Raw genomic sequence first — 14,549 nt, forward strand, 5'->3', positions numbered from 1 at the left:
AAATCTTTCCTTCTATAGTATGGCATAATTTATCTATTAGTGTACAATAAATACAAATATTATATAACTACAGTAATATAACCCAGGACTACCAAGTTTAAATATGCATATTTAGGAAAACTCCAAGTGGCAAAAATATTTTTAGTAAATATGAATAAGAATAGACAGAAACCTATGCTTACGGTTATATTCCATTTTACAGTGAAACATATATACGTACGTTCCAAAATGACTAAGAAATGCTGCAATATATTCCCTTCTCTTATGGTAACCCTGAATAACATATTGAACCTATAAAAGAAAAGAAGAAATAAATGCAATTATGATAAAACTAAATTATAATACAGAATATTAATTTGGGGGAGTTTTTGCTTTACTAATAATATAACTTATACATTTTGTATAGTGAAATTGAAAGTATAATTCTGGAAAAATATATTGACATGCATCAGAGATTGGTGTATTAAACAGAAATAATAATTACACATATTTTACATTTTAAGGATAAACATATTGATTAAACCTTTATAATATTAGATTCTGCTATTTTACAGAATGGCAATATATTATCCATCTGGAATTTCATACAATATTTCATAAGTATTTTGAAGAAGCCTATGGTTTCTAAGCATTTTGTTTCATATCAAAAAGCAATTTTGTATATTTCACACCTCTGAAATTTCCTGGGCCAACATTTAAGTGTTGCAGTTAGAACATGTCTATCATGTTTTATCAGTTCATAATTTCTGCACAATATTCCTATTTATTTATCACACATTATATAGTTATCTGTCTACTAATTGGAACTCTAAACAGGGAACAGTTTTTTGTAGTTTAAAAACAGATCTGTGTACTTGCAAATTAAAACAACAACAACTAACCAATAGAGAGCCATAACAAAAACAACTCTAAAGATAGATTCCGGTATAATTATGGAAATGCATTTGGAACTTTATTTCATAAATTCATAATTTATAAGATTCTATTAAGCAAGAGCAATTTAAACAAGAATAAAGGATACTTCCAACTATTTCATAATCAGATTGATGAAAACTCTGATGCAAGTTGGACAGCTGAAATGGAGAAGGCTTTGCATGGTTTTTTCAGCTACTCCTGGATCACCTCAAAGTGACCTTTCATTAGGCAATTTCACTTTTGGTTTTGAAATTTCTGACAGAACTAACCTCAGATCATAAGGTTTACCAATTTACCAAGAATAATTGATTTTTACCCTATTCTAGAGCCCTTGTATTGTAATATCTTGGTAAAAAGTTTGTTTATTCTAGATATTACCTTGTTGGTTAACAGTTGGCATACTTGGGGAACATAATCAATGAGGCAGCCTCCACCTGGAAAAGCAGGAATGTGAAGAGCAGAAGATCCACCAAGAGCACTGGAAAAATAAGTCCATCAAGTAACATCAGATACAGCTTTGTGATTCTTTCAAAGGCGTACATTTTCCATATAAGACATAACATATCCTTATATTCAGATATGTTGCATGTAAAAAAACCATACCACATTATATATATTCTATCACATCAACGCAAAAATGTAGTATTAGACAACTGTTTCAATGTTTGAGTTAGATACAGAAACCAGACCTACATCTATACTGATTGATGAAAAAAAGACCTACATCTATACTGATTGATGAATTCAAGGGGTCTTACCACAGTCTAAAAAACCATAACCTGCATGTATTTGAAACCAGGATGAACACATTTATTGACCGTTTCTCTTTTGTAAACAGAAGGAGACAAATATCTAAAAGATTCCTTTGCCACTTTTTAACACCAGCTTATACTAAGTTTTGGTTGATCCCTGAGCTTGGCTGTTTGCTTGCAGCCATTTAATTACCCAACTAGATAACATCATCATATCAATATCATCACAGGAATATAATTTTTATTACTGATGATGGTAACAACAACAACAATAATAATAATATAAATTTAATAAGTAATATATTAATATCTGTAACAATACCTCTAAAATTATCAAATATCAGCATTTGTCTATCCCAGCTCCTTGAGAAGGACTCAATAGGTAGATAAAAATGCCAAATTCAGTGTGAATATCTGCCTAACTGTGTGACGTATCATAAACAATACTACAATTAATAATGTTTTTCTTGATGTCCAATACTGTTTTTTCCAACTGTTCATTTTAAGTGGCTTCTTTTCATTGTATCATTCTAAGCAAAGCCATCATGCAACACTGAACATTTTATTCTTGTTTTTAGACTAGACTTCCAGCACATTGGCAATCTAAGCAGTCAAAGTAACAGACTAAATAGGGTAAGTGGAGACAGCTAGACTTTTCTCACTATAGCAATAAATAATCTGGAGCCACAGTTTTTTTTTTAGTCAACAATGCTAATTGAATAATTTATGAAGAAAATATAAACATCTTTCAAAATAACATCTGAGCATATTTTGCTCCTTATTTATGAAGTTCTCACACTGGCTTTATTTTAATCTTGAAAATGGTTACAAAGCAATTTAAAATAAGATTTTTCTGGACTTCAGAGAAGAAATGGTGAACTGAAGATGGCAATGCTAAAAGCAGAGCTGACAATCTTAGTCAAGCGAAGCACTGGCAAGCAGTACTGCTCTTTGTAATTCCTCTTTAGACAAGACTTGAGATCACTCACAAGCGCTCCAGTAAACCACTCCTCGCAAGAGCAACATAGCAGTCTCAGGTAGATTAAGAGTTCTAGGAAATGAGGGAAAGCCATCTTTGCTTAAAATGCAGATGGCGCCTTTATGGACACTATGTTTGCATAATTCCTTTTCTAATCAATATGATATAGGTCAGGGGTGAAATCTAACAGGTTCTGGAGAACTGGTAGCGGAAATTTTGAGCAGTTCGGAGAACCGGTAGCGGAAATTTTGAGTAGTTTGGAGAACCGGTAAATACCACTACTGGCTGGCCCCAGGAGGGGGGAGGGAATGGAGATTTTGCAGTATCCTTCCCCTGGAGTGGAGTGGGAATGGAGATTTTCCCTGCCACGCCCACCAAGCCACACTCACAGTAGTAAAAAATTGGGATTCCACTACTGATACAGGTAATTTTTAACTGGTTCTTGCAATTAAACATGAGAACATATCTGTTGTGGTCCGCCAGCAACCTGCGGAGCTAGCACCAGAGTCAGACAGTGAGGAGGCTGGGAAGGACCATGGGCCAGTCCTGGAGTTTGGGGAGGGCCCAGACGAAGGCTCTGCATCAGAGGCAGAGATGGGGCCTGGGCCATCTGGGAGTGATGTGTGGACTCCGGAGTCTCCAGAGTCAGACAGCAGAGAGGCAGAGGAACAGGAGGAGCCTGTTCCTAGTGCATCCATAAGCAGAACTGCCAGAAGGCAGGAGCAGCTAAAGCAAAAAGGACGACTCGGGAGTAAGGCCAGGAGATGATTGGCCCCTCCCATAAGGCTTAAAAGAACAGCAAAGGCTCTTGGGTTCTTTGTAGGAAAGCAACGTTGTTAAATCTGTTTTCCAGTCGGCGCCTCTTGTTTCTGAACTTTGTGGGCTTTGCCAAGAAAGGCCTTTGGCAGGGTGCCAAAGATGATAAAGGTCTGTGATAAGCCTGAAGGACTTTTTCTGAAGGACTTGTTTTGGAATTAATTTGGACTAAACTGGGAATGAAGTAATTCTCAGCTGTTATAATAAAATAGTTTTGTTTGAGAATAATTGTGTCCTGTATGACTAAGTAAGCCTAGGTCACAACAATATCACAGTTAAATAAAATATTAAAAATACAAACTCCTAGTTGTTCCAATAACCTTCAAACTAAATGCACAAGTGAACTGAACTGAAGAAGCTTCTTGGATGAGAAGCGAAACATCTTCAAGGAAAAACTAAGTCCACTTGTCTTTTGAAAAAGCACTTTTGGGACTTGAAAAGATATATCCTCGTAATCAAATGTCCCTCTATGAATCAAATGTTGATCATCTCTAATAGAGTATCTCAACTCCTGATAGCAGAATGTTACTGCATCATTCTATTGAATAATTACTCAAGGATGTGAGCACTTTTCAAGAAATATGTATTTTCCAAATTATCACTGTACTGGGCAACACAGAAGTTTTAAAAGGTCAGAATAAATCCTAGAGGAGAAAATAGATCTTTTTACAGAGAAATGAAACAAGAGAAAAAAGCAAAAACGAAATGGATTTTCAGAAAAGTTCTCTTCCAGTCACAAAAACTATATTGTAATTCTTTACAATATAGAATTACGATCTATATTGTAAAGATCGTAATTCCAGGATCCAATCTGAGTCTGTCATCGGGACCAATATTATCCTGGGACACATATATTTGTCTTCATTTATTGTAATCCCACTTTAAAATCCACTAATGCTTTAAATAAGAAAGAATTGTCTTGATATAGCTGACATGCCAGGATTAAACTCTTTGCAAACTATTGGAAACAATGACAAAGTTTGTATGTTCACAGCAAAGGAACATATAGAACAGGGGTATCAAACTGGATTTCTTTGAGGGCCAGATCAGCATTGTAGTTCTCCTCCATGGGCCGGGGGGGGGGGGGAGACGGGATGGACACCTCCTGCAGCACTTTGCTAGCCAAAATGGGCTGTGGGGGGTGCATGTGACCCCCCTGGGTGCCGTTTTGGCCGGCAAAGTGCTGCAAGAGGCCATCCAGGCTGAAAATGGGGTACAGGGGGGCATGTGTGGCGTCCTCCACACCTGGTTTTGGCTTCCAGAGGCACCATGGGTCAGTCCTTTGGTATTTCCAGGCAGGTCACACAGGCCAGATTTAAGCACCCCATGGGCCGGATTTGGCCCGCAGGCCTTGAGTTTGACACCTCTGATATAGAATGACTATCAAAGTAATCCTCATTTCTATTCTCATTATGCCTTCATAGTGAAAAAGAGTAAGAAAGATACAAAGGTGAGCTGATACAGTACCCTATAGCCAATTATGCTTGTAAGTTATAGCCATACAGATCTATAGCAAAGATATTCAGGTTTGAAACTCCCACAAATTGATATTGAAAACTTTTGTGAACAGTGATGCAAACAAATTAGGATATATTAAATAATTAATGCCAAGATTTAGTTTATCATATTTTAAATATAGTTTTAAATTATGAATAAAATATTTTAAATCAAAAGAAACTTAGTTTTTAAAAATATTGTATTGACATCATCATCAATATTTTTAAATTTTTAAAATACGTTTGTTAATGAAAATCACTAATGAATCAAGGGCAGTTTGAGTACAGAAACAAGTGATATGCCACCAAAAAAAGTGCTTTCTTTCAATATAAAATTTCACTCAGCCACAAGGTTAATTAAGAAAACCCTTGGCCAACCATTCAGTCTAACTTGACCTTCTGCGCATATAATTATGGGTATAAATTGGAAGAGATTAATTTTTTGGGCTAAGGAGCTTAACCCTAGTTTTATTTATTAGTCATATTTCTATGCCGCCCACTTTCCGAGGACTCTGGGCAGCTTACACCAAAGACAGTATACTAAATAGCATATTGCCCCCAACAATCTGGGTCCTCATTTTACCCACCCGGAAGGATGGAAGGCTGAGTCAACCTTGAGCCGGTGAGATTTGATCCGCTGATCTGCTGAACTACTTCAGTCAGCTGAAGTAGCTGCAGTACTGCACCCTAACCACTACGCCACCTCGGCTCATTATAAATGTATAGTTAAATGTAAAGGTGGCTACATACATATATGCGTGTAACAAGCACAGAAAGCAACTGCATTCTTAGCCACCTTCAGACAAAATTCTACTTTTTTTCTTTTCAAACACGATACAGACTTTCTAGAGATGGAGAAACAGTTGCCAAGAATGCATTTGTTTCTTTATGATCTTTCCCACAGTGCCATTTCCAAGACAGAACACAGGATGCCACCCCTCCTATGTAATAAATGCCATGCAATTTTTAATTATTATTTCTCAAGTGCCTACAGTAACTAGGCGTTGTACACAAAACAAAAAATCACAAGACCTGTACTCAGGTTTGCAGTTTAAAAGCAAAAACAAGATAGCTGCAATCAATTATTTCCACACAAGTACAAAAGAAATCTGAACAAGGTATCAGAAAAAAGGGCTGATGAAAGACCAAATGTGTGCCTGAAATTAGCTATGCCCAAGCTGCTACTTGAGTTGCTAAGCTTGTTTGTATAATATTGCGCACCTTTTGAAAAATGTTATGGCAGGAAGACAGATCTTGCAAAACTGTTTAACTCTTATCACACAGGTTATATAAAGCAGCGGTCACCAACTGGTGGTCCATGAACCACTGGTGGTCCGTGAGAAAACTTTGGTGGTACGCAGAAAAATTTGTATTTTTTATATTGCACTAAATCAGGGGGTCTTCAAATTACGACCCCTGGGCCGGATACGTGCAATGAATGTTTGTGTTGCTGCAGAGAGTCTCCCCCTTCAAGGTCTTTTTGTGGGAGTCGGACAGGGGAGAAATTCCGACTTGGAGTCTGCTTTAGCCTCCTGGTGCGGGACTTTGGGCGAAGGCTGGAGGGAAGTGCCGCTGGTGGCGAAGAGCCAGAGGGCCTTGTTCCAGTGGGACTGCATCGTGGCCTGGAACTGCCTGATCATCTCAGCCTGCTGAGCCTCCAGATGCCGGAACCTGGTCTTGCACTCCTGCAGGTCTTCCCTCTGCTTGGAAAGCCTATGCTCATAGTCGTCAGTGAGGTGCTTCTGCTGAGCCTCCTTCTTGGTCAGATCCAATTTGAACTGAGCAGCTGTTTTGCTAACTCTTTCTCGTGGTGGCTGCTTAGCTCAAACAACTGCTTCCTGTTGGGGTCATAAGGAGCCTCGGTGGGCAGGCAAGGAGTGGCTGGGAGGGGAGGGGCGAGTAGAGGCTGGCAAGGCCTCATATCTACTTGATATGAGTGACATTGAGTTGACCATGCCCAACCAGTCACATGACCACCTACCCACGCCCACCCAACCAGTCATTAGGCAGATGGATTTAAAATTATGAATTTAGTGGTCTCTGAGGTCTGAAAGGTTGGCGACTCCTGATATAGAGAGCAAGGACTCTGGGAATATTTCAGTTATACATTGTGCGCAATTTGGGGATTCTCCTGAACTCACGATTCTTACTCAAAGAGCAGGTGGCAGTCATGGTAGTCTGTGCAAGGGTCTTTGCACAGCTTTGTTATTGTGCACGTTATGCCTATGACTAGATTGGAGGGGGGGAACTATGTTCATGGTCACTCGTGCCTTAGTCACTTTTTGCTTAGATTCCTGTAGCGTGTTCTGTATGGGGCTGCCCTTGAAGAGTATCTGGAAGCTTCAACTGGTGCAAAATGCTGTGGAGCAGGGCAAGTTATGTGTGCTACTCTGCTTCACATTGGTTGCCAGTTTGCTTCCAGGTCCAGCTGCTTTCGACCATTAAAGTCCTTCATGGCATGAGACCTTGTTACCTGAGGGAATGCCTCTCTTCATTACATCTGCTCACCCTATCAGTTCTGGCAAAGAAGGCATGCTAGTATCCCATCTGCCAGGGAATAACATCTGGTGGTCCCGGGAGACGGGCCTTCGGTTCCACGGTGCCTGACTTGTGGAATTTTCTCCCCCTGGAAGTGAGATTAGCTTCACTCCTTCCAATGTTCTCCAAGTCCCTCAAGATCTGGTTGTGTTATCAGGCCTAGGGGGCCAGGAGACAAGAGAGATTTTGTGATACTCTCTTATTCCAGTTAGTATTGTTTCCTATTTTGTATCATCTTTATAGTTATTTTTTTTATTTCAGACTGTTTTATATATTTATTTTTATTAAGTACTGTATGCCACTCAGAGCCACTTTTATGTGAGATGGTTGGTTATATAAATCTAATAAAAATAAAAAAATAAAAAATAAGCTATCTTTACATTCTGAAGGAAAGCAAATAAATTTGAAGAGGTGGTGTGCAAATTGTAGCTTATTTATGCAAAAAGAAAAGAAATCATGGAAGCAGTATTTCACATGTAACTATAGAGTTTAAACACTTACTAGAAACTATGAATCTCACTGAAAAAGCTAGCAGAGTGTAAAAATCAATACAATATTTTCTACTTCAGTGTCGTAGAATTCTCATGGTAAAGGCCTAAACTAAAAATTAAACAGAGGGTTTATAATGAAGTCATTACACTGGGAAAAGTTATACTGTGACTTGTAAGCATATGTGAATATGATAGATTAAAATTCCTATGAAAAAACACTGCATCTATCAATATTATACATTTTTATAGATCCAAAACATGTTAGGATTCATTATGTGTAGATATGATAGTAGATCACAATGGACAGCAGGGCAAAGATATGATCCTATATGGATCCACAGGCTTTTAGACCAACATAGATTTTTTTAAAAAAAAATTCCAGAGATAAATAAGATGAGTACAGAGAACTTAGTACTTGAAGGATAGAAATTATTTTAGCAAATATGTTATCTATAAATTCAAATTCAAACATATCTAAGGCCTGAAGCCTGATGAAACATATTTTACCAGTGAAACATATTTGAAATAATTGACTAGAATTAAAGAAAAAATGGCAATTAGAGATATTTTCAGAACAATACATAAAAGTGTTTTGTTAAGTATTATTAGTAGTATACTTATTAAACATATTAGATATAACTTACTATCTACTTTATGTTTAGATAAACATTGCTCCTTTTAAAATAAAACAAAGGAAAGAGATAAAAGGAAAATACAATTGCTGCAACCCAATGGATTAGTTAAACCCATCTAACTACAAAATATGTAGAAGGCATTGTGTTTCTACTAGCTTTGTGGTAGTTAAAAGATAATCTAATCTTCTTAATACAGCTGGGCTCCTGCACATAACAGGAGATATATAATAAGCCCTGATTTGGAGCACAAGAAAATTACTGGTTATTCTGAGTAGATAAATAATCAAGTTTCATCAATGCCACTGAGAACTATAAGGAGACTATGGCTATTTTGCATGACTATCTATGATATTGGACACAAAGTGGACTTAACTATTTACTATGATTTTCCATTTGAAGCCAGCTTCTGAATCACTGAGAAATCTCTTGAATGAAAATGGCCACTGGCTCTTATGTCAGTGATGGATCACATACTTTTCATGAAAATCACTCCTATGAGTATTCCGTAACATCACTAAGTCAAACTGGGAAAGATTCTTGTCTAAATTGTTGCCAAACTCCTGCCAAACGATGTAAATTACACTGTGCTAGTTGAGTTATTGATCTGACTCACTTTAAGTCACTTTCCAGTGTCTTATATTTAACCTAGAAGACAGAAAGGTCAAATGTAAGCAGAAACAGGCAAAACTTTTCACCCTGAACCTAAAAATCCCACCCACTTTTGGACTATTCTCCATCAGCAAGAAAACATATTGCTCTCCACAGCAACAGCAGAAGGAATAATTCTTCATCCCTTGGATAGAAATAAATTGGTCACTATTGTTTTTTGAATGCACAATTCCATTATAATTTTTTTTCCATTTAAGAAATTAAGCTTAAATTTGAGATTGAAATGCAGGGTATTTTTTTACAAAAAAATAACAACAGAAATGCATACATTTTCTGATAGTTTAGAAATAAATGTAATAATATATACACAAATATCAGAAATCAGAATTTGAGAACTGAATTTTAAATATATTTGTTCTCCTCTTAATTGTGTTAGAAAGGAACATAGAAATCTCCTCTAAGAAATGTCTATGTCCCTACAATGATGGGTATGTTGGCCACTTCCTGAGCATGCTTCCCTCCTCTATTCATTCTTATTCTCTTATTCTCCACTTGCTACCTAGACTGTACCCTCTGATTCCAACTTCTCATAAGGGACAATGTTGCCAAATTCTGTGCAGCAGCACACAAAATCTACTGGGTAGCCAATTTGGCTTGACCCAGACTATGCCTATGTGATTTTTTTCTATCCAGTTTTACATCTTTTTGCCATTATTTATGCTTTTAGTTTTTCAGATAGCTTTTTTTGGGGGGGGGGGGCTGTTTTTAAAGCTTTGATAGTCTCTATGTTTTACATGATGCTGTCACAGATTCCCTCCCACCAAAAGTATTTCAATATTAAGTGAATTAGCAACAACAGGGGTATGGGTATTTCCCAGAGGTGAAATCTGGCCGGATCTATCCTGCTCGTGCGAATTGGTAGCACCGGCATTGGGATGCACTGCCCACCCGCTGGGACGTCATTACATCCCGTTTTTGACCCTCTGCACATGCGCAGAAGGCTCGCTCCCGCGTGCTCCCGTTCCCAAACCAGTAGCGAAGGTTAGTGAATTTTACCACTGGTATTTCCCATATGAATTAGTCAATGCTTACAATCTTTATCCAAAGCCTTTCATCAGTTGCCCTAATATTCAGAGAGCAGTGTTCAGAGTTACTACGAAAAAAATGTTTTATGGTAGCATTTACCTGATGATACCTGATGCTTCCATTATTTTCTTTCAGGCACCGTATTATGACTTTCTGACTTTCAGTGTCATTGGATTCAAGTTAATGATGTACAGATCTCCTTTTAGCTAGGAAAACTATTTTTTAAAAAATTCCTCATGAGCTCTGTTTATTTTTGTTTTCATTTGCTGGTGTGCTACTTGTTAAGAGCTTGATTGTTTAACATTACAACAATAGTACTACAATACTATTGTTTTAGCTACTTTGAGGCTCCTGGGAACAGAATAGGACAACTCGCCACAGACAACTTGCTGAAGCCAGCTCGCCACAACCAACTTGCCACGGGACAACTTGCTGCAGGACAATTTAACCATTCAATTTAATTATTGAAAAGAAATTAAAAAAAATTTTTTTTTTAAATTTATATTTTATTCTGTCCATCCTTTTGCATCCTTTCTTTAATGATTCCAGTCCACCATTTCTTTGATATTAGAAACTCACCAAACTCACTGAGTTGGCCGTGGCGAATTGTCCCGCAATGAATTGGCCACGGCAAGCTGGCTGTGGTGAGTTGGCTATGGTGAATTGACCGTGGCGAGTTGGCGTGCTCCATAGTTGATTCCAACTCTTATTTATGCTAAATAGTTAAACTTTTAATGTTCTAGATATGTCCAGAATATCATAGCATGTACAATTCTCGTATCACATATAAATCTATATTTTCTCTCCAACATTTGTTGCAATATAGGTAGTCTTCAACTTACGATCACAACTGTGCCCAAAATGTATGTTGCTAAGTGAGAAATTCGTTTTGCCCCATTTTATGACTTTTCTAGCCACATTTGTTAAGTGAATCATTGCAGTTGTTAAATTAGTAACATGGTTGTTAAGTGAATCTGGTTTCCTGATTGACTTTGATTGTCAGAAGGTTGCAAAAGGTGATCACATGACCTTGAGACATTGCAACCATCATAAATGTGAGTCAGTTGTCAAGCATCCAAATGTAAGTCAAGTGATCATGGGGATGCTGCAATGGTCATAAGCGTGAAAAATGGTCATAAGTCACTTTTTCCAGTGCTGTTGTAATTTCAAATGGTCACTAAACAAACTGTTGTCAAGGACTACTTGTATTACAAAGTTCAAAACAATCCTTTTTGGGGGGTCCTCCGTATGCATAAAATTATATGAATTTGACAACTGTTTGGACAGCTTAAACAATTGGGATAGCCCTGAAGGTAATTTAAAAATGTTAACATGCTATCTTCAAAGTTTGAAAAAAAAAAGTGTATGTATTTGTGTGTTGTTTCATAATGCAAAATGAAAGGACAAATCTGTTTGTACATTCACCATGAAAGAAAAGCATATGCAATGGTAAGGGAAAACCTGTATTTAAAAATCTGTACCTTGTGAACTTACATTATAATTTGTGGTTAAACTACTTTAAATATTCTTAAAACATGTATTCCAGTTCTTTGGGCTTCTAATTTTTTATAATTGACACATTTTACAGTAATATGTTCACTTTTCTTTTATCAGTTATTTTTAAGGAAACCTCTTCATAAAGCAGCTACATTGCTACTTACAAATGATGTACAGACAGAATACAAGATGATACTTCTAATTTAGAGTGATCTGTTAAAAAATAATCTATCTGAATTTATATCCACATGCTTCTTTCAAACATTTCTTCTACAGTGATTGCAGAGTTGTTTTCTGCTCAACTCCAGCTACATTTTCTCAGAACTGTATCACATTAATTTAAAAAGAAAATAATCCATTGAGATATTTTTGATTCTTCAGATTCCATCCAGGATAAGATCAGAAAGCTAAACTTCAACCAGTGTTAAGCCATTAAAAAAAAAAAATACATACAGGTACCTAGCAACTTGTTTCAATATCAGTGTCCTGTATTCTGCTTCTCACAGTTGCAAAGAATAGCAATAGCACTTAGATTTATATACCGCTTTACAATGCTCTACAGCCCTCTCTAAGCAGTTTACAGAGTCAGCATATTTCCCCCAACAATCTGGGTCCTCATTTTACATTTTACCTTCGGACGGATGGAAGGCTGAGCCAACTTTGAGCAGCTCAGAATTGAACTCCTGAGTGAGCAGTGAATTAGCCTGCAGCACTGCATTCTAACCACTGTGCCACCACGGCTCTTAGAAGATGGCTTTAGGAAACCCACAAGAATAACATGAAAGTTGCAAACCTTAATTGGTTTTGCTTTATTTTATCTACCTTTGTAGTCACGGTGACTGCCTTCAAACAGGAAGAAATCAGGGAACCATCTTTGGTAGTTGTCACTATCAGTTATCTTCCATGGATTAATTTCTTGAAGCGTTCTGAGGATCCGTGACCTGAAAGCCTATTGCACTAATAATCCAGGAGTGGCTATATAATGTCTACAATTTCATACAGATATGACAATAGGAGCTCAGAAATAATCTTAAAGCCATATTTTTAAAAATAAAATCATTGCCCTTTTCCCTACAAAGGAAAAGACAGAGTGAGCTGAGAAATCCTGGATTTGTATGACAGCAAACTCTCATATTGCACTGCTTAATTTTCCTCTGAAGTAAGAGAAAGATGGTATTACTTCCTCAGTCATGAAAAAAAAAACGTGGAAAATTAGGAATGAACTCATGCATTATATCAGGCTGTCTTTTTTTATATTCCTTTGTCAACTTAATTTATAATAAACTACCATATTTTTTGGAGTATAAGACGCACCAGAGTATAAGACGTACCTTAGTTTTTGGGGAGGAAAATAGGAAAAAAAAATTCTGCCTACCAGGTATTCATCCGGCTAGCCTCCTTAACCTGGTCAGCTTCAGCAGATTAGTTTGCTCGCTGGTTTTGAGGTTGGGGCTCGTTGGGGCTAAAAAAACAGCTTCTAAAGCACAGCTGATCGTTGAAGGGAGGTCCAGTGACTGAAGCAGGCGAATTGCAGAAGGGGTAAGAGAAGGCAGCAGCTGTTCCGGGTAGCCATTTTGGCCACCGCATGTCGCATTTTCAGCCTCCAAATGCACTGCATTTTTGGACGGCAATCGGTGTTGATGTGCTTTGGTGATCCCCGCAGCCTTGAAGGGCTCTCAAACAGAACATTTGGAGGCTGAAAATGTGACGCGCGGAGCCCAAAAACACAAGCCATTGTCGGTGGAAATCTCTGCAGCCAGGAAGAGGATGCACGGAGGCCAAAGGGTGGGGACCGGCAGGTGGGCGGGGTTACATTCGGAGTATAAGACGCACCCAAATTTTCAGCCTCTTTTAGGAGGGAAACAAGTGTGTCTTATACTCCGAAAAATGCATATATTACTGACTGTATCAGTTTTTAGTAACCTGAAGTCATGAAAATTGGTTGCACAATATTTGTTACTGACTTCCACATTATAGCGCTTATGAATTGATGTAATGAGAATGCATTACTTTTATAAAAAGAAGATGAAATGTGGTATCTAGACATCATACATGGTTCCAATTCTATCCATATGTTACTTATGCCGAGGAGAAGAATTTATTGCTTGTGCTTAGCTTCAGAACAATACATACTTTTTCTAGTAACCTAAGATGGAGGGACAAGATATGTGACATATATCTGTCATGTACTAATTTGGGATCAGGGATGGAAGAAAAAAAGATTTCCCCTTTCATAAGCTTGCCTGGAAAACTAAAATGACACTAGCAATTTTCTAATAAATGGCTTAGATAAGGATAAGGAGCTTTGCTGAAGGCATCTGTATAACTGGGACCAGAATTCCATAGAAGCTCTATCACACAATTCTCTATTTGCCCTTTACTGTTAAGACTGGTTGGTCTTATAAATCAGCTCTGATATAATAGCAATTTTATACAAATATAAAAGCAACAATCTTACTACTCATTACCTTACAAGTTGCCATTTTCTAGTCATGGGTTTCACATGTACTGCTGTATTGCATAAGCTCTGAAAACAAGAGGCTTTCCTTTTTCTGGGGTTTAATTATGCAATTCAGCTTGCTGATGTAATGGGAATGGTTTAGACATTCTAATTATGGTAATACAATGACTGAAGATACTGAAAGAAATTTATAGCATATGGATAAAACTAAACAATACAGCTAAGGCTGCAGGCTTCTGTCAGTTTAACTAAAATAATAATAGATAGCATAATA

General features: G+C 37.3%; 1 protein-coding gene across 4 annotated transcripts in view; it reads right to left on the reverse strand.

The window, feature by feature from the left end:
- The window catches only part of BABAM2 (BRISC and BRCA1 A complex member 2), a 145,342-nt gene that overhangs the window by 52,245 nt on the left and 78,548 nt on the right, over nt 1-14,549 (reverse strand). For all 4 annotated transcript variants that reach the window (XM_070932445.1, XM_070932448.1, XM_070932446.1 and 1 more), the window contains exons 8-9: nt 1,294-1,393; nt 221-291 (exon numbers count right to left, since the gene is read on the reverse strand). In XM_070932445.1, coding sequence (XP_070788546.1) covers nt 221-291; nt 1,294-1,393 — 171 coding nt within the window. The remainder of the gene's footprint in view (nt 1-220; nt 292-1,293; nt 1,394-14,549) is intronic.

Source organism: Pituophis catenifer, unplaced genomic scaffold, assembly GCF_029215685.1.
Source record: "Pituophis catenifer annectens isolate HBS135680 unplaced genomic scaffold, rPitCat1.0.hap2 SCAF_1, whole genome shotgun sequence".
NCBI classification, from domain to species: domain Eukaryota; kingdom Metazoa; phylum Chordata; class Lepidosauria; order Squamata; family Colubridae; genus Pituophis; species Pituophis catenifer.